Source organism: Mytilus edulis, chromosome 4 (genome assembly GCF_963676685.1).
Source record: "Mytilus edulis chromosome 4, xbMytEdul2.2, whole genome shotgun sequence".
In the NCBI taxonomy this organism is placed as follows: Eukaryota; Metazoa; Mollusca; class Bivalvia; order Mytilida; family Mytilidae; genus Mytilus; species Mytilus edulis.
The window spans coordinates 17650001-17675810 of NC_092347.1; the positions used below are offsets into that span (position 1 = coordinate 17650001).

A 25810-nucleotide genomic window follows, 5' to 3' on the forward strand; every position below is an offset into this window, starting at 1 on the left:
TATATTAATTTTGGTATGCGAAAGAGATAATACCATTTCGTCCTGATATCACATTATAACAATCTGTGATAGGTATTTCGTTCGGACAAGTTATCTGAAAGTGTTCATTTTTAGTAAGGCTGAGGTCTGATGGCCATACCTTCCTAAAAGATACTTTGTCAATGTCTAGGAATTAAAATTTTGACCCGATATATTGCATATTTTATATATTGGCTTTCAGCGTTCCCGATGAAGGTAAATCCAGAAAAGCGCATCGAACGCAAGAAATTATTCAACGAGTTGTTTTCAATTGTTTAGTAGATTGTCTGACACCATGTGTGGCTCATTATACTGATAAGTTTTTTTCTAACATTGTTTGCAAGAGCTCGGGGAATAGACTGTAGTAACATATTGTAGCAAAACTGACACAGTGAGTTTTAATGTTGAAAAGCTTTTGTATTCAGTATAAATATTAGTCCTTATATAACCGATATGTTACTAGGTATAAGTTATGCACGAATTATTATGTTTTGAAAAGTATCTTGTTTTTTTTTTTAATTTGAAGGCTTGCTCATTAAAACGGTCATTCATATTAATTAAGTTAATACATTGAACTCTCAAGTCCTTGTTTTGGTAGTAATTTATATTCAATCATGCTGATATGGTCGACCATAGCTTCATAATATACTCAGGAGGATATCATATAATACCAGTATATAGTGACAAATGACATTTCGCTTCTGCTGAGCAACCTCTTTTCGTTTTAAGTGCTGTTTTGATTTTAAGGTAGATAAGTAAATACATTTGTATTCCATCGATGAAATTGCCTATTATTGAACACAAAAACTGCCTGGAATACATCCGCCTATTTAATTTAATTTTTAAAGTTTAACGAGATAGAACGTGACAATACTGTTTTGACATAACCTGAACAAAAATAATGAAATGGAAAACTTCAGTATCGTATATTAAGCAGTTAAAAGGACAACTGCAAGGATGAGTTAAAATTTATTCCAAATTAGCACATGATTTGCTGATTAATTTCATTACTGCATCGATTTCCTAGGCGTCCTGATGATAAAGTGGTGTTGGTTTTGTATCTTTGTCATTTGGACACTGATTGCTATTGTTTATCCACGTAAGTTACGATTTAATATTAATATTCTTTATTTTTATTTAAAAATTAACAGACATAACAGAAGAAGTGATATGCTTAATAATCCTTCATTTTTTTTAAATTATTGATCATTAATTTAAAAGAGGAGCGAAAGATATCTGAGGGACAGTCGAAAATAAACTGACAACGCCATGGCTAAAAATGAAAAAGACAAACAGGTAACTTGATTACAAATAAAGAAAGTGTCACGTGAACTAATTATTTCGTATAAAAATAAATTCAATTACATTGGAAAAAAATATGTTTGAACATTTCACCATCAAAACCCTGAGATTTCAAGGAGGTCAGGCACTTCAACTTTTGATTTTATGAAGTAAAAACCGTCAGAATAAAAACTGTGTGCCATATAGTTTATTAAATTTTGATGTGTGATATATATCATTTATGCACTTTCCTATGTGTTTAAGTTACTTGTATACATTATCCTTTTAAGCACAGATTGGTCCCAATAAAAATTAATGTTTTCCACATATATTAAACTAGAATTATTCGTTGTACATATAAAAGTGGGACGAAAGATACCAAAGGGACAGTCAAACTCATAAATCTAAAATAAACTGACAACGCCATGGCTAAAAATGAAAAAAGACAAACAAACAACAGTACACATGACACAACATAGAAAACTAAAGAATACACAACACGAACCACATATGTTACTGGAGTCAAGCATTTTGTTTGTATTTATACACACATTAAATGCTTAAATTAATTTAGGAAAAGGACTAAAAATATGTGAATTTAATTTTTCTTTGACTATCATTACAAAATTTATGAGAGTCTGGGTAGTATTGTACATTTAAGATATAAGTAGTTTTAGTATATTATTTTGGTAAAAAAAATAAAAATCCGGGTTACAAACTAAAACCGACGGAAACACATCAACACGGGACATTTAAGGACGAATATTTAATCATGAAATTCATACATTAATTTTCACAATACCAGTCCAAACAATGATCATGACAATGAAGGCACCAAAAAAGCTTTTTTTATAATTTTTTGGACTACAAACATAGCATATTATCCAACCGAAATCACAACAGAAACATCATATATAAATACACGTGTGAAATACCGAGACACGTCGTAAATCAATGCAAATTCACAATCCCGTTTGTTATAGATTTAAGTGTAATGTCGTCCATTTGTCAATATTGATGGAAAGATCAAGACATGAAGCAGTCTTGTATCAGTAGTATCATTGTTATTAGATAAAATATCTTCTCATGCTAATTGGTTAACTTAACACTCTAAATTAGTAAAACCAGTGAAAAAAAGAAATGCAAATACTTAAGTGGAAACTTCTACATTACATACTGCTATTAAATCAATAACTATTCTCAAGAAAAATGCTTCATGTCATGTATATTTCTATTTAACATGGAAATATCTGGATAAACTGAAAATCTTCCTCGATAAAATTAGAATAGGACATCACACTACATTGGTTATTGTGCTTTGTATGGTAACATGATACCTGTGAATATTTATTTTAAAAGTTCTCCCTCATGAATTCGTCTGAATTTAAATCAATTCTACTCTATCAACATGGCTAAATAAGAGGCAAGTCAAAATGTAGGCTTGACTTGCTCGCAGTAACTTATTTTTTATGTGCGATACAACATTTAATAAAGATCATAAATTATTACCATCTCTAAACAAACATACATTTGTCTATTCTAAACTAAATCATTATAATATAATTCAAAACATATACTATGCAGAACGTGTTGTACTTAGAAGTTACTGTAAGCACCTCGATACTCCTATACAAGTATCTGACTTGTATATGGCTATGGGACCCCAACTGCAATACAGCGTAAGAAATGATCGTGTAGTACTAACCGACGACCTATATCTAGATATTAATCAAACTAGTTCTTAAACTTGTTTCACAAACAAGTAGAATAGAAATATATTGTATCAATGATTATCTGAAGAAAAGAATTGTCAGCATTTTGAGATAATGGATTGTAAACAACGCAAATCTGACACACTTTCTAGATTTGTTGCAGAAAAAAAATTTGTTTAATTAAATTTGTTAAATATAAACTATACAAATATATATGAATGTTTATAATACAGAAATCATTAAAGCTTTTAACCTATAACACAAGAAAAGTATAAATAAAGTTATATGTATATAACTCAATAAAAGATTTAGAGGGCAAATGTTGTTAATGCATCTGGGATGTTGAACCAGATTAGGTTAAAAGAAACAACATGATAAAGTCATACGAAGAAAGGGGGTTACAAATGATTGACATACAAAGTTATTTTATGTCTCTGAAAGCATCTTGGGTAGGTAAACTCATTAGTAATGATATTTCAAACTGGTAGTTAAAATATCTCAGTGTGGTTGGTATTAATTGGTTGTGTTTTAAGATGATTTTTTAAAAGAAGAAAGTCCTAGATATATCAAACACATCCTTGAATTTGATAGAGAAGTATTTAAATGTTGGGTAATTGATATAATGGCGGTGGACAGACGAAAAAACGTACCAACTTCACAGAAATCAGAAAAAGAGGTTATTTGGGGAGGCAAACTGATTATCTTTTTAAAATAGAACCATTGTTTTGAAAATTGGATTAAGTGTAACTTGATATTTGTCATAAAATTATAGATGACACTGGTAATATATCTCAACACCTTATTTTGCAAAAAGGCTGGCTTCAGATGTTAAAGTCTGAAAGTTCTATCATACGTATTATAAATATTCATAGACAGGAACTGATCTGAAAAGGTAATTACATTGAGGCTTCAAGCTTTTCAACAAGCATAATATATTATTCAGTTTGTTGAGATAAAACTGAACCATTAATAGGAGTTAGCAAATGGATGAGTATTTTACAAATAAATGGGAATCTTAGTATGAGCCAGCTAAATATTTTCAATTTTCATTATTTAGCAGAGAATAAATTAAAGATATAAAGATGAAAATTTTATAATTCATATTACCAACAAAAGACGTATTGTTTAAATGAAAACAGAAGAATGCCCGTATATGTAATGTATGTAACGAAGAAGAAGATTATAACTATTTTTTTTAATTCGTTGTCGATTTTTAGAAAAAAAATTGGAAAAGAATAAATGGTAAAATAAGATTTAAATTTCAAAGTATCGTTAAAGCAATTTGTCATCGGATATAAAAATTTAAGACAAAAATTATTTTGGTCTGGATTATTTCCTAATAATTTTAGGTTTTTCTATATACAAATCATATGCATATTGTAATCAGAAATTTAAGGAATATTTCATGGGACTATAATATATCGTGCTTTTACCACGGGTGGGCCCTTGATACTAAATATTTTACGCTGAGCAATAACGAGAGGTAAAATATAGGCATAAAGGGACAACCCGTGGTAAAATCACGATATTTTGAAGCCCTATGAATTATTTCAATTCTAATAGGACAAATACGGCAATTCTTTTGTCTCGAAGCGCTCCAAGTGGAGGCAAATATTAGCCGTTCCCATAAATAAACGCACTATTAAATTGCCGTAAAAGAACGGAGCAAACTGAATAAGTGACATCCTTAATCTATTTACAATAACTTATTTAGATAGTTTTGTATGAATTTAAATGATAATTTACTAAATGTCTTAAATGTTAAAAAAAAATATATGGCTTATTATACATTTAAGCATCGTTTGCAGGCGCGGATCCAGAGGGGGGTTCCGGGGGTTGGAACCCCCCCTTTTTTTTGACCGATCAATGCATTTGAATGGGAGCATATAGCTGGAACCCCCCCCCTTTACTCTGGGTTGGGACCCCCCCTTTTTAAAATGACTGGATCCGCCCCTGGTTTGTTTACGATTCCTTGTAGAGATGATTTTCGATTTCACAAGCGTGTAATTTCCTTTAAAATGCTTATATTCTTAAGTCATCGTTCTATGACGTCGGGAAGCTTATTCAGAAAAAAAACCATATGACATGGGAGTGCGATCGGATCAGCTCAGGCAATATATTCATATTTTACCATAGGTGTGTACTCACAGAACGTATGTTAGAATGACAAGTATAATTTTTTATCAAATTTTTGTTCACGAATACATTAAAAGATATAACGAAAACAGAACAATAAAATTTAATCCATTACTGAAGACAGTAAAATGAAGTTTAGACGATTAAATAGATTATAACAAATTGCAATGAAATGTTGTACAATTGTATTTCAAGAAACTTGTACATAATATATTGTTTATTCTGGCTATTCCTACATTTTGAATTTTATTGGTAAAACAGTAAAATTTTATGTAGGAGTTCCCAGAATTTTTATTTCAATAGGATTATGTAGGATTATGTTGTAACAACACTAAACTAATGAATCAAGGTAAATCTAGGTAATTCTTGTGGAAATTAAAAAAAATGTTTATATTACAATATTTTTTTTTAATAATTTCAGAACACATTTAGTGTAAGTAATATGCAAAAGCACACTAAGATTTCATAGGCATACTGTTTTATACCAGCAGTTGATTATTAACCTGGGTAATCAGTGAAATATAACAAGATACATCAAGAAAAACTTAGTTTCTTGAAGTAACAATGTAACAACCATATTTGGTGAATAAATATATAATGTCGTTAAAAAAAGGTTTTAGTTTCAATAATGTGTTATGTTGACTGCTGCTTGTCTTGTCGTCTTTTTTTGTTTTTCTCCATGGCTGCGTCGGTTTGTTTTTGACCTTTGTGTCTGATTGTTCGTTTGATATGTTTTCCTCTCTTTGTAAACGTACATCTAAGTTATCTACATGGGAGATATTCGTGGAGTTAATTCTATGTACATTTGAAATATAACAAAGGAAGTAATGGATGTTAATCGAATCTTCACACACACTTGCTGCCGGAGGGACACATATGTCCACACCGGCTGTGCCCGAGGGACACATATGTCAATGGTTGAATTTATGCAAGCTTCTCATCAATGCTGTATCTCTTTCAATTAAAAGACCGAAGATTAAACAGTGTTACGTTTTTCAACCATGCTTCGAAATGTAACGGTCATTATGTCGTGACGTCATATATAAAATGATGCATTATTTGGCATGTTACATCACAGACGTTGAGCCGTCGTTTTTTCCGGCATATGAAATGCAACCTTGAAAAACGGTTGGCAGCAAGAAGGTTCATACAAACTTGTAGCAGGCATGTATATTCGTAGATATCCGAGTAGAGATTAAAAAAAAGTGGTCGAATTTGGTCGAGTAGAGATCTGGTTGAGTTGGTCTGGAATAAAACAAGATGGCATTTCCTAGAAACGATCGAATTGTGGAGATTAAACGTATGATATGCTCGCCAATATAAACAAACACGTCTGTTCAGCCATAACTTTTAATAACAACTCAAACCCACGGCGACGTCACTGTAGTCGCCGACGTGGCCAATGGCAATGTACAAACTAAAGAACGTCGTTATCCCGTGATAATCTCGTCACGAATATTGGCCGAGCAAAGCTCGAGATGATTGAGTACTAATCGTTCAAATATTTGTATTCCGACCAAACTCGATCCCTTCACGATAAATTCTCGATAAATTCATCGCTACTCGCCAAATTATCTTTCCTTTCTCGAGTGAACGGATTCTCGATCCTTACTCGAATGTTTTTGAAATGTCAAAAACACTAGGGTAGAAAGTCAGATCGATGAAGATCAAGGTAGACCATCCCGAACATTCTTATCGAACGAGCCAGACCAGTCTTAAGCTTCAAATGACTTAATCTGTCTTGATCGGAATTGATCTAGTTTGTCTGATCGGCAGTGTGAACCTAGCATAACAGTAAACCAATTCCTCGAGTATCATTTTAGTATTCGATACTCGGTAGTACCAAACGAGTGAATAAGATGGTCCGAGCTAATGCTTAGTCACAATATAAAACTACACAATGAACCAGGCATAAAGAAGGGAGCGAGTGCATAAATCTACTTAAAATGATAATATATAATGCCATATCGGTCATGTGCTATAAGAGGGTTTCAAATGATAGGAACAACTCAGTCAAATAAGGGAATAAACAGCAGGTGCAATATGTGATATGGTCGTTTCGTTTAATAATTTGTATTTTAGTACATAAGTTACTAGTTAATTGTTGTATATCTAGTACAACAATTGAGGGTAAATTTACTCCTTAATGACATCAAATATCAAGCAAGAAAAAAACTCAGAGAATAATTCAATTAGGAAAGTCTTTAATCAATGGCATTACCAAAAGCTCAAATACATCAAACAGATGGATTACAACTGTCATATTCCTGACTTAGTACAGGCATTTTCTGATGAAGAAAATATTGGATAAAATCTTGTTTTATAGCTAGCTAAACCTCTCCCTTGTATGACAGTCGCATCAAATTCCATTATATGGACAACATCTTTTAAATTGTGCATACATAGGAGCATGTCTGACTATATAACTTCAAAGAAAAAAAAACGTTCTTGTTTTAAACAATTGAAAAGAGATGGATAGAGTTTTTCACAGTTATATCAAGTTTATTAAGTCTTTTAATTTGTAACTTATACTAGCCCAGTAGTCAGCACTTCGGTTTTGACATGAATATCAATTATATGGTCATTTTTATAAATTTCCTGTTTTGCAAAAGTATGAATTTTTTGAAATACTAAGGGATTTTTAATCCCAGGCATAAATTACCTTTATGCAGTATTGTTTGACTGTATAACTATTTTATAACGCGCGTCAGGCGTATGAAATCCCAAGCCTGGTACCTTTGATAACTATTATTCGAATTATATTATTGATAATTAAACTTTGTTTATCATTGCCAATAATGACCATTTTGAAAACTATTTATAGAACGTTACAATATTTTTAAATATCAGACAATAAGTATTTTAATCGTCCTATTCATTGAAATAGAATAAAACATGACACATTAAGTTAAAATTAATAATTGTTCTCTGATCTGGGTTAATATTTACCTTTTCTAGCTATGACGTAAAACGTGCTCGATGCAGATTTTATTGGGATAACGAATAACCTGTAACAGACTTGATAGATGTTCAATACATTTATCCAATATTTTTAAGAAACATAAGTGGAGATTCATTATCTATTATTTACACATTTAGACATTGACATTCGTTTTCAAATGTATATTTTTGTTATTAAAATGATACGATAGTCGGAAGATCATTCATATTTGGTTACTGACTACCAGTGAAAGTGAAGCTTTCAAATTTCAAAATATATCTTATTTACATTGACAATGCGAGTCGGATGAGAACAAAACTTTACGACGAAAGGGATGATTTCAGCTTTCTAATTATAAGCTTTTCAAATCTATGAATTAAACTTTCGGCAGCGTCTGCATATACAGTATAAATCTCCCAGTTGATACGATATTTATGAGATGACACTTTTTGTCACGTTTTCTTTCATGCAGGCCAAGTGTTGCTTCTTCCACAGAAAGTATTAAACCTGAGCACAAATTATAAATTTGAAATCATCCATTGGAAATTTTTAAGGACGCCATGATGAGTAGGTTGAACATTATGTTGACCATTATGGATTATTAGAATTTGTTTGTCTTTTTGTCGTATTTAGTCTGCAATTTTGAATTCCCCTTGATATCGTTCGTATCTTTTCCACTAGGATTTTATCTTTGTATTTTGAGGAAAAGTTTTTCATCTCGGTTTTAAACTTATATAGGTATTGGTTTTGTTTAAAAACCGTTAGGTGTCAAATTGATGACCACTTAACTGTTTCAAACTCTATCCTTAATAAGATATGATAATATATAAATATACATAGAATTACACAAGTTCATAAAAAAAAAAACAATCAACAATGCATGGACTCACAATACACTTTCTTATCCATGCTTGTCTAAAGACTATAAGCTATGTAATTAATCATCGTGATGGCATGAGAAATTTACAATGTATGTTCTAGTAAAGCTCATTTAAAGCAACAGTAATTAATTTACCCGATATTGAAATCCCAAAAATCGATACAAAAGATACATGGTTTTAAGATTATTGTATGAAAATAATTGAAAGATATTGAAATGCGATAACATATGAAGATATTAATAAAACATTAAAGTAGATAAAAGATAAATAAGAATAAAAATATTTTATTCCAAGGACATTTAGATTACGTTAGTTAAGGTCATTAAAGGGTAAAAAATATTAATGAAGAAATCTACTAACAATTGTGTATTGAGATTGGGTGGTGAAAGTATATATCTGGTTATTTCCTCAGTGTTTGAGGGAAAAAAATAAATGCATGTTTCACACCTAAATAGGTGAATATTAGATCAATTTCTATGAAATTATGTATAGAATAAATTGCTTTGATGAGCGCAGCAGGATAAGCCCACAGAGGTCAAACCCTGTTAAGCATAATTTAATAGAAGTGATTAACATATTTGAGATTTTTCAATCTGAACTATTAAATAAGGGGTCACTCGAATGTTAAAAGTGGCATTGTGTTCAGTGTAACAAAAATCATTAAAAGATAGAGACTTCTTTTTTTGTTGATTTTTTTTAGAAATTCAAATGTGGTCATTTGAACGTCGATCTCTTTGGCTAACACGACTGTGACTTTTTATGCACTGGTTTAGGATGTTTTGTGTAATCCTTTTTTTTCTATAGTTGGTCACCACTTCGGTGTTATCATGTATATATCTATTATATAGTAATTTTTATAAATTTATTGTTTGCAAAAGTATGAATTATTCTAAATAATAAGGATGTTCTTATCCAAGGTCTTCAACTTTGTGCTTGTTTAAGCTTTCGAATTTTTTTATCTGACTCTGAGCGTCACTGGTTCGTCTTGTGTGGACGAAACGCACATCTGACGTATTAAATTATAAACTTGATACCTTTTGATAGCTATAAATCGTGTGCTTCACTGTTCTATATGTTCTCCCTTTTATTTGTATTGTAGTCCTATCATGTAATGTTGTCATTTTAATGTTATAAAAGCTGGAGATGGGGCTAACCACAAAACCAGGTTCAACTCACTATGTTTTTCTTAAAATGTCCTGTACCAAGTCAGCAAAATGGCCATTGTATTATTATAGTTTGTTACTGTGTGTGTTACAGTTAAGTGTTGAGTTTCTGTTGTGTCGTAGTTCTAATATATTTTATGTGTTTACCTCAGTTTTAGTTTGTAGCCCGGATTTGTTTTTTTTCTCTCAATCGATTTATTAACATGTTTTTGTATAATAATTTATTAAACATTGAATTAAATGTACATTGTAATAATGGGTATATCTTCAACTTTAAAACTCTGTTTATGTCAATATACATAACACAACATAACAGTGATAAAAAGATATCCAATAAATTTCATAGCGTCCGATTCCCAAATACCTATCAATACCTAAAATTGGTTCTTTTATGGCACAGTACTTTTACAGGAATTTTTTCCTGGGTTTCATTTCTTGTTGTATACGAGTATCATATTACCAAGCATACTATTGAATTTACTATGGTTAACGTGAAAGCTTTAATTGTTTTTATCAAAACTGAAAGAGGCAGGAGATATCAATAGGATATTCAACTAATACGTCGGAACAAAACTGACAAAGAACAAGAACTCCACCAAACACCGAGGTTGAGCTCGATGCTCTGAAGGGATAAGCAAATCCTGCTCCATATATAGCTACTGTTGGTGATACCTTAAGCGAGGAAAGAAAGACGAGATTGTGTTAACGATAATTGAAACACATCCGTAAACAATTGTGACACCGATATTCCACAAAAGACAAAATTAATACAATTTAAACGACAGAGCCTTCTCATAAAATACAAATTTCAAGTAACTCGATATGTTCAAATAACTTGTGATTGCATCAATAAAAATGCCAAAGATATTTCTCCAGCTTGAAATACTTGGTTCAATAGCTTCCTTTGGATAATCCCTTGATTTTGTTAGGGTTTGCGTTGCTTAGTTTTTAAAGAGGTAAGCCTTACGATATATCTCTTAATTGATACGTTACTCCCGGGGTTCATTTCCTATATTGATTTCCTTCATAAAAGGTTGTTACTCACAAGGAAGCTATTAAACCAAGAGTTCCAAATGATTATATTGAAATCATTTCTTTGTAAATTTTACGGACGCCATCTAGATTTGGTTGACCTTTATAGAATATCCGTTTAATAGATTATGTTCATTATGTCACAGGCATGGAGTAATGCCAATTTGTAATTGTAATGCATGGTAGTGAAATACATTTTTCCAAGTAATTGCATGTAATGTGTGATGTAGCAATTTTTGCATTACATGTTATTGTAATGTGGTGCATTGCTTATCAAAATGTTGTGTAACGTCATCATTACATGGCATTACTTTTTTCAATTACTATATATCTTTAACAGAATGTTGGAGATTTAACAAAAACAGAAACTAAGATTTCTTGATTAACTAAGAAAATAATCATTTGCATATTAATTTTCTATTTTCAATTAATTTTCACACTTCACTGAAATCACTTGATGGAATAACACAACACTATATATCAGATTTAGTTCTTCGTGTTATTTCATTTTATTTCATACATTTTCCTTAAAACAAGAGTGATATTTGGAAATATTACTGTAAAAGTGTTCCATTGTTGTCAAAAGATCAATAAAAACCTTGTCATGATGAAATAACAGATAAATGAACATTGTCATAAAACCTTAATTAGTTTGTTTTACAATTAATCTTTTCACCACTATGACACTTGGTCATAGATTCTGACATAAGCTCTATATTTATAATATAATTAGGAAAGAAATTCTTCTAAGTAAATAATTTGGGTTTACTCCAGGTTTTGCCACTTTTAATTATACCAATTATCTATTTGTAAAGATAACAAAAATACAAAAGGTTTAATGAGCATACAATTGTACAGTCTGTTTCTACTTTGATAGAGTTTATCGATGTTTTCTTCCTACATTCAGATATATTTTTTTTATTTTGTAATTCCATTTGAATTTGTAAAATGAATAAAAAATAAATCAAATATTTTTTATATCAATAATTTGATATCAATTCAATCTATTCATTTCATACATGTACGACTAAAGACAAAACATTCATTAATTTTATAGTGTGTGTAAACAATTCATTAGTTTCTGAATGCTTTTCATATTATAAATACTCCAATACAAATCCTACTTTATTGCTATATTTTAGAATGTACCAACAATTAAAACGTTTCATTGATAAGTTGTAAAATAAAGAAACATTTTTGTACACATCTTTGACTATTGTTTTTTTTAATATTTGTCAAATTCAGTTCATCTTCCTACTTGTACTATCTATAATACTAAAATTACGAGGTCCAATTTGTCAGCCGTCATCACGTAAAAACGATGAATCAAAGAATTCAACTTCATATATATAACTAATATAGTACAATGGTGTTGATTAAAAATTACACAACTCTAGGCCCATTTGTTTTCCACGTAATTAATATTGCCTTTAATTAAGAAGTTTCGGATCGAGTCCGACACCGATACCAATAGTATATTCACCTGTTACCTATTACCTTATCTGTACGTTCCGCATCTGACAGGCGCACCACCGAACAGTGTATTTAGAATTTTGCTGTATACTGTTGAGTAAATAATACTCCATTTCAGGCCCTTTTATTTTCCAAATTATCAATATTACTAATAATTGATAGGTTCCAGGTCGACGGGTTCAAACAGAAAGATTTTGAAAGCAGAGAAAACTGTGCACCTTATACATGTTATAATCGGCATGACTTTATCAGATGACAATACCAATACTAAAATAAGGCATACACATAGTTATATATCAGTCACGGACCCGCGATATCACGGGTGTGTTCTAGTATTAAATAAAAATATCTCTTCCATTTTCCTTGCTTTAATTGCAGAATGTATCTTTTATAAAAAAAAATACATTTAAAAAAAAGTTATATTTGTCAAATTCAATGCATTTTCCTGCTTACAACTAATCAAATATAAAATATATTTGCACATTTTCCTTGATTTAATAGCAGAATATTGTATCAAGTATACAATTTTACAGGTAAAAAAAAAGGTACAAAATATGACTATAATTCAGAATTATACTATAATTTTGATTGCCTATGAGACAACTGTCCACCAGAGACCAAAATGACACAGAAATTAACAACTATAGGTCACCGTATGGCCTTCAATCTATACTCTTTTTTAACTAATATAAGTATTGGATTTGTTTCAAACCCATTTGGTGTCAAATTGATAACCACCGAACTAAGTCAAACTGTTTCATTTATAAGATATGACAATATATAACTATACATAGAATTACGTAAATTAAATAAACAAACAAAAACAATCATCAATGAATGAACTCATAATTAACTTTTTCCCCATGCTTGTCTAAAGACTATAAGCCATGTAATTAATCATCGTGATCACATGAGAAGATTGTAAATAGAAATAAAAATATCAATTTAAAACACAAATTAAATGGTATACATACAAATACCTTGGTTGTTTAATGCATATCATTGATTTAAAGCATAAATGAATTGATCTTACCAGTTCACACAGATAACGGCATGATTTTTCTAACTGCCTTCCTTTTCTTTTTTTCTCATTATTTTCTCTCAAATAAAACATGCAGGACCCAACTTCATTTGAGGGTCATACCAAAGATTACATGCATAATCAAACAATGTGTAATCATTGTCTTTGGAAAATAATCTATTAATGCTATCTTTAAAATATGTTTTAAAAGTTGAACTAAACTGCCCGGTAATATCGAAGTATTAGCTAAATGTTCCACTCCTATTAATGTTAAGAAAAAAACGTTGTTATTATTTTTTAAATTACATTAGTTAGCATATCAAATGATGCTTAAATGTGACTTATCAAGTGTGCCCTTGCCACGTGCTTTATTTTCAAAGACTGATAGTATGTTTGTCAGTCTGAGAACACCCCATCGCCCAAAAATTTTGATTTAGTTCGTGTTGCTCAGACTTTAATGTTCTATTAAGTGCGTTATAGTCTAGTTTGTACCGTTTGAAAGCTATTATGTGTGTGTTTCTCTGTCCTATTAGTTCTCCCATTTATTTGTATCGAAGACCTGTCATGTAATGTTGTCATTTTTGATTATATTGAACATTGCCATAAAAGCGTCAGGTTTGGCTAGCCACAAAACCAGGTTCAACCGACTTTTTTTCTTAAATTGTCCTGTACCAAGTCAGGAAAATTGCCATTGTTAAATTATAGTTCGTTTCTGTGTGTGTTACTTTTAAGTGTTGTGTTTCTGTTGTGTCGTAGTTCTCCTGTTATATTTGATGTGTTCCCCTCAGTTTTAGTTTGTAACCCGGATTTTTTTTTTCAATCGAGGTATGAATTTTGGAAAGCAGTATACTACTGTTGCATTTATTGTCTCCATTTATCCAGTTGTTTTCCTTTTTTTCAAATGGTTTTGTTGGATTTGAATTAAAAAAACAAGCAATAAAATTATAGCAATATATCCATTTCTAACATGAATTTCAAAATTTTCTATAATAACTGAATATTGGCCGATTCATTCGTTCTATTAATATATGCTATAAAGATATTTAATTGATATTAAGCATCAATTTAATTTTCAAAATAAGGTTATAAGTGGTAGTGTTTTCTTAAAGGTCAATCTTCTAAATCTATAATACAAATATAGGAAAGAATTTTACAATTGATGTTCTAGAAAAGCTTAATTAAAGCAGCAGTTATTTATTCATCCGATATTGAAATCTCCAATATCGATACAAAAGATAAGTGGATTTAAGATAATGGAATGGAAAAAATTAAATGAGATTGAAATGTGATGTCAAAAGAATAAGATAAACATTGAAGTAGACAACAATTGAAAAGTAAAATCACAATAATACTGAACTGAAGAAAATTAAAAACGGAAAGTCCTAATCATAATAAGATAAAAAAAATAATTTATTTCAAGTACATTAAGATTACGTCAGTTAAGGTCATTAAAGGTTAAAAAATATTATTAAAAAAAATCTAATATTCGGTGCGTATTGGATTGGGTGGAAATAAAATATAGTCATGTATCTGCTTAATCTTCGAGGAAAACTTTTCTAATACTCTGTTAAATACACGAGCGTATCGAACAATTTCAGATATATACAAACTATTAGATATTGACAAGAGAGCATCGCCGTCTAAAATTGATCAGTAACAGTAGCCTATTACTATAGAGTAGAGATGTTTTAAGTTTTTCTTTTAAACGTTTAACGCACAAAACAGTTAAATAACACACGTATGGATGCAAAAGGATGTACCCGATTCATTATAAGATTTTATTTTTTAATAAACTTGCACAGAAAAGAGTTCAAGAAAATGCTATGAACATATCAATTTGTTATCTTTCCGTGACTTTTTCAATGTCTTATATGAATATGTATACTCAAGATCATATGATTTCCACATATCTCTTTTAGCTCAACACTATAATGTTTTTATGAACTTATGCATATCAAATATAAGGGGAGAAATACGACACAACAGAAACACAACATTAAAATCTAACACACACACACAATGGCGTATTCCAAGTACGTTAAGAATACGTCAGTAAAGGTCATTAAAGGTTAAAAAACGGACATATAGCAGATTGATATGTTCTTTGACAATGCATGTATTAGAGTAAAAATGTATACAGCTGCATTTGTCTTTAAATGAAAATTGGTATTTTATAATGTGGCTTTCTATGTTGTTATGTTACATTTAAGTTAGGGTGAAGATTGGCGTCTGTTAAAACGTTGAAACTCGCTTCATTTATTTGCACTTGTCCTTGTTCAGTAGTTGTCGTTTGTTGATGTGGTTCATAAGTGTTCCTCGTTTGTCGTTTTTGTTAAATATAGATTAGACCCTTGGATTTCCTGTTTGAATAGCTTTACTAAATTCTATCATCGGTTCAAGAACATCATTCGTATGAATCAACATGCAGTCATTTATAAGTTCAGATATTTCACATCCAATCTGTTATGGCAATACTCTGTACAAAGCGCAAAATATCGACATTTACCTCAAAAGTCAACCAGATCTTTAAACATACTTACGATAGTGTTTTCATGACATTAATGATATGGCATATTTTGGTATTAATATTGATTCACTTATATGGTCTATGCATTGGAAATAAATACATTAACATGTATTTTAAAACCAGTTGTTGGAATGATACGATTTATGATCTTCTCGTATGATTGATGATGATATAATATTAAACCAGTAATGGGAAGGTTTATTCCTGATTTTCATATGATGGAGGCACATTCTTTCAATCGGTTTAATTAAAGTCTCGAGCTGGCATTTAGTAACTGATAACAATTCCATGTTAAGCTTTGTATCATTGTCATTTTGCATGTTTCTTTTGTTACCTATTATAACATCGCACTCGAACTTCTATTGAACTGGAATTTACTATGGGTACTGCTGTTCTTTTCTTTTATTCTATATTGGCAAAAGGAATAAGGTAGTGTTGAGATCTCACAAAACATGTTAAAACCCACAACTGTTTTGCTTCTCTTCCAAGTCAGGAGCCTTTGACCTTTATTAGTATTAGTTTTTTTTTTTTTATTTTAGTTCATTTAACTCATATGTTTCGGATTTCAGTGAGATGCCACTATCATTGAACTAGTGCATATATTGTTCCGGATGCGGTATTTCTATCGGTGCGTTGAAGACCATTTGGTGACCTTCGGCTGTTTTCTGCTCTTTGGTCGTGTCTCTTTATTACATTTCCCATTTCCATTCTAAATCTTATCTGAGGGTTTTTTTCGTTGCTAACATAAAACAATTACATTTCTTAACAGACTAAAATATAGGCTTAAAATGAAATAGCTTAAGGTTGTTATTTGTCATCAGAGTAGGTGGCATGTGGTTAAATTCCATCTACGGATCTAATTCTAACCTACTTTTTGGAAATATTTAGAAATTCAAATGATATGTCACTTTGTTTGTCGATCTATCCGGCTGACTTGGCTGTGACGTTTTATGCGTTGGTTTAGGTTGTTTTATGTATTCGTTTTCATTCTGTAGTTAGTTATCATTTCGGTGTTATCATGTATATTTATTATATAGTAATTTTTATAATTAATTGTTTGCAAAAGTATGGATTATTCTAAATAATAAGCATGTTCTTTTCCCACGTAGACAATCTGAGCCGTAAAAGGCACAACTTTTTGAAACTTTTGGTTCTCAATGCTCTTCAACTTTTTACTTGTTTGGTTTTAAAACTACTTTTATCTGAGCGTCACTTTTGAGTCTAATGTAGACGAAACGCGCGTCCGGCGTCTAGCGTATTAAATTATAGTCATTATAAAATATAATGCTATCGTTAATAACTATTTACACCACTGGGTCAATGCCACTGCCGGTGGACGCTTCGTCCCCGAGTGTATCACCAGCCCAGTCGTCAGCACTTATGTGTTGAAATGAATATCAATTATATGGTCATTTTTATAAATTTCCTGTAACAAAACTTTGAATTTTTTGAAACCTTATGATTTTCTTATCCCAGGAATAGATTACCTTAGCCGTATTTGGCACAATTTTTGGGAATTTTGGTCCTCAATGCTCTTCAACTTTGTTTGGCTTTACAACTATTTCAATCTGAGCGTCACTGATGAGTCTTATGTAGACGAAACGCGCGTCTGGCGTATTGAATTATAGTCCTGGTACCTTTGTTAACTATTTGGTACTATGAAGAAATTTTGATACGTGATCGTTCTTCTCCGCTTCAAAACCGCCACCCCATGTCAAACATAGCCGACACCCCTCATGTGGCATTCTACACATTGAATAAATCAAACTCACAGAAAGAGGTTTTTTTTAAGATGTTAAAATTTTGAATCCAAAAATCAATAGCAGTAAGTTATAATAAAAGAAAAATTTATAAGGAATAAGGTCAATATATTTAAGAATAAATTGTGAGACGACAATAATTTAAAAATTGAAACAAATGATATTTTATATGATTCAATGCTATATGATATTTCAGTAGATCAAAAATATATCAAGCCAATTGTTAATTGTAATAAGACAACTTCTTTAAGATTAGAATACTCATCACTTATGTCATTTGTAAACAATTTCATACTGAACATTATAAAAGAAGATGCGGAATGGGTTTAACTCATTGTTAACATGTTAAAGGACAGTGCGGTGACCTTAAGTTGCCTTTTTCGGCTTCATTTGACCTCTGATGGATAATTGTATTGTTGGCAATTAAACTATCACTACTTATGTTCATCAATTTATGACCAAAATGATAAGCAACTCTAGATTTTGAAAATGTGTTCAAGCTAAAATGTGTACCTTTATTATCGGACAGGTAACACACTATTGATTTTAATTAGGTTTGTAACCCGTATTTGTTTTTTTCTCAATCGATTTATGAATTTCGAACAAAGGTACACTACCATGGAAAACAACAAAATAAACCCATAAAGCCATGGAAAACAACAAAATAAACCCATAAAGCTATGGAAAACAACAAAATAAACCCATAAAGCCATAGAAAACAACAAAATAAACCCATAAAGCTATGGAAAACAACAAAATAAACCCATAAAGCCATGAAAAACAAAAAAATAAACACTTAAAGCTATTGAAAACAACAAAATAAACCCATAAAGCCATAGAAAACAACAAAATAAACCAATAAAGCTATAAAAAATAATAAACCCATAAAGCCATGGAAAACAACAAAATAAACACTTAAAGCTATGGAAAACAACAAAATAAACCCATAGAGCCATGGAAACAACAAAATAAACCCATAAAGCTATGGAAAACAACAAAATAAACCCATAAAGCTATGGAAAACAACAACATAAACCCATAAAGCTATGGAAAACAACAAAATGAACCAATAAAACCATGGAAAACAACAAAATTAAAAAATAAAGCCATGGAAAACAACAAAATAAACCCATAAAGCAATGGAAAACAACAAAATAAACCCATAAAGCTATGGAAAACAACAAAATAAACCCATAAAGCTATGGAAAAAAAAACAAAATAAACCAATAAAGCCATGGAAAACAACAAAATAAACACTTAAAGCTATGGAAAACAACAAAATAAACCCATAGAGCCATGGAAACAACAAAATAAACCCATAAAGCTATGAAAAACAACAAAATAAACCCATAAAGCTATGGAAAACAACAAAATAAACCCATAAAGCTATTGAAAACAACAAAATAAACCCATAAAGCCATGGAAAACAACAAAATAAACACATAAAGCCATGGAAAACAACAAAATAAACCCATAAAGCCATGGAAAACAACAAAATAAACCCATAAAGCTATGGAAAACAACAAAATACGACGAAAAAAAACACACCTTCAGTTCATAAACACAACAAAGAAAGTCAAAAGACTCAAATGTTTTTAAATTTTTATTAAAAAGAATCATTTGCCGTAAAGATGTTTATATGATGTTTTCGATAAATTTCAAAATTAGGTACATCAAAATACATTGTTTCAACGTGTTGTTATTTACCGGTTCTTCTGATACTATTGACTACTGCGTTATATGTACATATTTCGTAATCATGTTAGAATGGGTTTTTTTTCACAGGTCAGTACATACTATGTGAAAGCGATAGAAGTCCAGAACTTGAATGTTCTGTTGGTCAGGTCATCATGGTCAGCGACGCCTCATACGGTAGAACAAATTCCATGGTATGTCCACATGGGTCTGTTGTTTCTTCCAATACATATAATAAAAGTGTGTCAATTACTACAGGGACAAAGGATATTTGTGATTTAAAGCAATCATGCTTACCATCAAGAAGTGGAGTAGGGGATCCTTATCCAGGAGTTTACAAATATCAGAACGTGACGTATGAATGTCTTATCTCAGGTACAAATATTTTGTTTTGTTTCAAATATATAAAATAGTAAATCATAAGAATTGTGTATAATTGTTAATATTTGTTACATTCTTAGCAAACCTCTTCTTATTCATTCAGCAGTATATATCTGATTTTATTTCAACAAAAAAACAGGCGATCTCTAAATTTTTAAAGAGAAATAATATGCGAAATTGTCTTTACTTATCACGATTTTACATCGTGGTTTCAACGTGTTAACGATTTTCTGTGTATTTAACAGGAGGATGGGAAACAACTTGGAAACCATTTGGAGAATGCTCGGCTACATGTGGGAAGGGCAATCAGTTATTTCAGAGGAAATGCAATAACCCTGTTCCGGAAACTAATGAAACGTACTGTATTGGTGATCACATACAGAACTTAGAATGTAACATAATTCCATGTCAAGGTAGGAAAGAATAAAATAACAAAAAAAAACAAAAAAAAACCACACGTTTCTTGCTTAGGATTTATTGGCTTTTAACATGTTTTCATGAGACGGTTTATATATTTTAAAACTTAAAAAAAAAAAATAGCCGATCAGATTTGTCACAACTTTTAATCAAGGGATATTTCCAAATCACAAGGTTTCTTTGTGCAAAGATTCAAATATTGGTGCCATTTCCTATTATTATATTGATACATTTGGATGTATTCGGATAACAGCTACGTGGCTAATTTATGATTTATATTTGGCTATTGCTATAACATCAATTCTTCCAATTTTAATGCATCAAATGTAAATTTCAGCAATTAATGTTTGATACTCGAGGTCCAAATTATTTCGAAGTTCAAATCTAATAAAATCGTTTTAAGAGCAGCTTTTAATACAAACAAAGCAAAAGTAAATCCAATCTCGGACAAGAATCCAGAGCTATGACGGAGTGAAATTATATAGTCTTTAATTAACAACTGTTTAGAAATTTATTACAGTAATTATTATTAAAACAATATACGTATTTTCCTAATGGTATCGAAGTACTGTTACTTGTTTCATTCGGAGAATAGGAATGAACAAAATAGCACAGACTTTGATGACATTGAAGGAAAACTCTAACTGAGAAATCCCCTCGCCTCAAAAAACTATAAACTATTTCACGCTTATCAGTTTTATTCCTAAGATTTAGAGTTGTAAAGATCATAGTGAAACTGAAGTCACTTTCTCAAATTATATTTCAAAGCTGTATTTTGAAGAACAAAAATTTATATTTGAATTTTTTGTAACACTGTAATACTTTAATGTAAATAAATACTGTTTAATCAAAGTCCAGGTATGAAAGGAATAAAATTATTGTTTTTCTTGCATGTTTTGGGAAAGCCTTGATCGAATACGCGCGTATTTAAAAAAAAAAATGGTACACACAAGAATTTATGAGGTTTTTATCATATTTTACACATTCAAAATTACCCACCCAAGTCAACAAAGACTATTAGAAAAACAAAGAAAAGACTTATTTAGACAGCTAGACAATTGCTCTTCAAAATTGTACAATATTAAAACGCAGAACAGGACAGGTAACTTTAGTCGTACGATGAAACTTAATATCATTTATGCTTACCGAAATTAGGTCGACATGAAAAACTTTTTGTAGGCTTTCCTACACATTTGTTATTTTTACATGCAATGAATGGAATAAGCTAAGGCAATAGTAGTGCTAGGATTGATATTACAAACTCATAAATAAATTCCGACCATAAAAACCATTATAATTAACCAAAACATTGCCAAATTGATAGATTCTCTTTAAAAATGCATCAACTGTCAAGATAATCAGTCAAATAAATTTATTTTAGATACCCGCTTGTTTGACGTAAAAGACTCATCATAAACGCTCGAATCATTTTGAAGATTTCGATTGAGAATCTAAAATTCGAAGTTTTGAAAACGGTTAATAAATAATCATATTACAATGCAGACCATGCTAATTTTTCTTTGATTTAATATGTTCAGATCATTGTTCTAGATTCAAAAGCATTATTAACCGGACACTGCCATGTACAATACTACAAGAATTTCAGACTTGACTGACAGTGAGAACCATGCTGTAAAATTTCTTAACTTCATTCCAATGAAGCTACTGTTACAAATTATTATTTCAACGTATACAAACTAATATCTTTTTTCTCGGATATTGGCCGTCACAGGTTTTCAGACATTTCCATTGGCATTTGCAGAAATGTGTCGGAGAAAATCCTGTTTTACCCTACCTATGACAACATAAGTATTGATTCCATCAATATAGCATATCCTTCATCCTAAATGTATTCAATTAAAAAGATCTACAGTCTGTTCTATCATCTCTTATACCTTAACCAGTTGTGACTTAAATTTGCATTTAATAACTTGCATAAGGGTCCTCGGTGACGAAGTGGTATAAGTGGTCTTTTTACTGTAAAAACTAGCCAGTCAACACTGAGGTTGTGAGTTTAAATCCCGCTAATGCAGGGGCATTCGACTCCAATCTTAATTGAAAAGGATTGTCAGTTTTCATATCGAAAGTCGGTGGTTTTCTCTAGGCACTCCTGCTTTCTCCACCCATAAAAACAGACAGCAACGAAATAACCTAAAAGTAGAATTTTAACAAGAGAAGATGGACTGAAGGTTCTTTTACCCTTTTTCTGATACTTAAATCACATGACTCATACAAACAACGAACATTGCTGGGTCTGCAACTAGCTTAAAGAAAACTATCAACATCTATTTAGTAGCAATCAAAGCCAAGCTACGTGTTTATTACTACCTAATGTAATAGCGATGGGAATCACATTCGGATACTAACAGATTTGTGAAGTACATTTAAGTGTCTTTTATCTTGCAATCGCAAAAAGTTTTTTCTTTTCTACCTAGGCCTGTGCACTATTATTTTCCATTTAAGACAGATTGAGCAAATAAGTCTTACTTTTTTGACAAAAGTAAAGTTCAATGTAATTAAATATCTCTAGTTCGTTCACACTTTAAAAAGTATCCTCTGATAAAAACACAAAATTCACCCTCACTAGTACTGGCATTTTTAAGATGTTTGATTTCTTAACAAATAATTGATTGTGTTTGTGTGACAAGTTTTTCAATAGACAATTGGCATTTCATTGGAATCGGACTGTATTTATGTTGTTACCTACTTGTTCACTTACTTCAATAAATTAGGAAAAGAGGTTGAAAAATTAATCTAGTAACATCAGCAAAAATGATCATTTTGTCATCTTTGTTGTATTTATTTTTTGAATCAGTGCGATTTTTCATAAGGTAATTCTTTTGATGTTACAAGAATCGACGTCTGAGTGACATTGATGGTTGAAAACAACTCATCACAATATTTCTAAAGTCTGTATTTTGCTGTAGAAAAGATGAAGGTCAGAACTTTACAAGAATGTTAGTCGAACATCTTGACGATCGAGCGAATAAGGATGTTTGTAAATTTAAGGTATCCAGTCTGAAGACAGAGATTTTCATTGTCATTTTGATATTAACTTCAAAGCAGAGAAGGACGGACTTGTGATTCTTGAATCTCATCTTCCATTACTTATGTAGAGATAAATGTTGGCTTCCAAGTTCAATTTTGAATTCTGAGTTCTATATAAAGACATTTCAAAACATTTTTTGCATAAAAAAGTCATTTATCATACCTGAATTACAATGCATTTTCAATTTATGTTAAGGAAGTTGGGGATGTTGGCAAACAGCAGGGCATTGCTCTCATTCTTGTGGAAATGGCACCAGATTGAAGGTTAGAGAATGCAATAATCCTGTTCCAACAAATGATGAGTCTTTTTGTGATGGCAAAAATACAACGTTGGAATGGTGTTATTTACGCGAATGTCCTGGTATGTAACAAACATTATTTATCGTATAATATCTTTAAAAGTTAACAAAGTATTATGAAATATTAACTTAATGTCAAGTTTTCTAAACATTCATGGCTGTAAAGAATCACAGTTAACACACGAATAGACCAAAGTTAATCGACAAAATGGGAAACCCTCTGCTTGGACCTTTCAACTAACAGACTTTAGCAAATTGAGAGCAGACTGTATATGCTCCTTGTTATTAAAAACAAATATTGGAAAAGGTGTCTTTAGTAAAATTACTGAACATTCACCATGATTACCTGCATCGATTAATTTTGTATTCAAGCTTTTCTTGTCTTTACAGCTATTTTTTTTTAATTATTCTAATTTAAATACAAAGTACAAAAACAACAGAGAAAATCATATGAGTAATATCTGATAACGCCTTGAGATTTAACAAATTAAGTATACACAAAGCTGTATTGGTATCATTTTGAAACTGAATATGCAATAAACAGAAAATAAAAGTTATGTTCAGGAATGTTTTATATTGTTTCAGTTGAGTTGTTTTGTGTTGAAATTGTATAAAGAAAAACTATTTGATACACCATCTTGCTTCAAATTCTACTAATCTATGAATTACCCCTATATGTTGATAAAATAGCATCGAAAAATAAAAATAAAGAAATAATTCATTACTACAAAAGTCAAGTGAAACACCTCTCAAATAAGTCACAACAACAGAATAGATGTATTTAAATACAAAATACAAAAACAGGTTCAAATGTAAAAAAAATAGTAAAGTACAAAGTAAAAGAAAATTAAACCAATAGTTCCGAAAGGTTATGCCAAATATTGATACGATGGGTTTATCCAAGAAATTTAGCCGACCGTGCAAGGGCTGTATATCCAGTCAAGATCATTAAAAACTTCTATTTGACCAAGAAATTTGAAATGCGAATAATCTACGTGTTTGTAAGATATCGAGGTTATATTATGAATCAACGGTGATATCTAATCAAATGACGTAACATAATTTTTTTTAGAACGATCGATTAAATTAGTAGTTTTTATTTTTCCATTTGATTAGGAACTTTCCTTTTTGAATTTTCCTCGGTGATTCTACTGTGTGCATGTCTTCGTAACTTCCGAAGTTCGATATTTGTTTCAAATTCAAGCAACACTGAACAATATTTTCGAAATGTGCATATTTTACATTTTGTTTATCGATATTATTGCTATTAAGCTATCCGTCAAACAACCAGTTTTATAAATAAAAGATTGATTCTGAAAATGTTTAACTCGTAAAATGTCGTAATTGTTATTCAGTTAAGGTAGCAATTTTCTAAGACAATGAGAAAACCCACATTTATTTTTATAATTCCATTTCGAATGACTAACTATATATCGGCATTCTAAACATAAATATCGTTCATTATGTTTCCTTTCTTCTAGTTTACAAATGGGGGTACCTGAAGGATCTTAACCTATCTGTAGCGGAGCTGAAAGAAATTATGAAAGAAGAACTTATTGAACTTAAAGGAAATTTGACTGTTGACAACAAAAACACATCATCCGCCATCAGACGAAGAATCTCAGCACGTGACGACAGACCTTCTGCGGCATCATTTGGGTATTTTGGTGTAGTGATGTTGGCAACGCCCATGGTCTTAATGGTATGCTTAGACTACAACCATCTGTGTCCAGAATGTATAAGGAGAAGAATTGCAAGAATGTTTAAAAAATTCAGTTCATCAACTGAAACGACGTAGGGATTAACAAGTAGAGCATGCAAATGTGTGTTTGACTTATCTATAACTGTAACGATTTATCAATACTTGAAAAAAGTTAAAGTATTATTTTATAATATTTGTAATATTTTACACTTATGAACTTTTTTTATTAAAACTACTAAACAACATCAACAGATTATGGCAGTGTTTTTCTAAAAGTAAACACTAAATTTGTGCGTATATTTATAAAACGAAGTTGCCGAAAG

At 30.8% G+C, this 25810-nt stretch overlaps 1 protein-coding gene across 1 annotated transcript; it reads left to right on the forward strand.

Annotated features, from left to right (window-relative positions):
- Positions 1-933: 933 nt before the first annotated feature.
- On the forward strand, positions 934-25736 carry LOC139519100 (semaphorin-5A-like). The gene is made up of 5 exons (XM_071310897.1): positions 934-1117; positions 19731-20015; positions 20267-20434; positions 23683-23847; positions 25267-25736. The coding sequence occupies exons 1-5, from the start codon at positions 1054-1056 to the stop codon at positions 25581-25583; spliced, it is 999 nt and encodes a 332-aa protein (XP_071166998.1). The 5' UTR covers positions 934-1053; the 3' UTR covers positions 25584-25736.
- Positions 25737-25810: the final 74 nt, after the last annotated feature.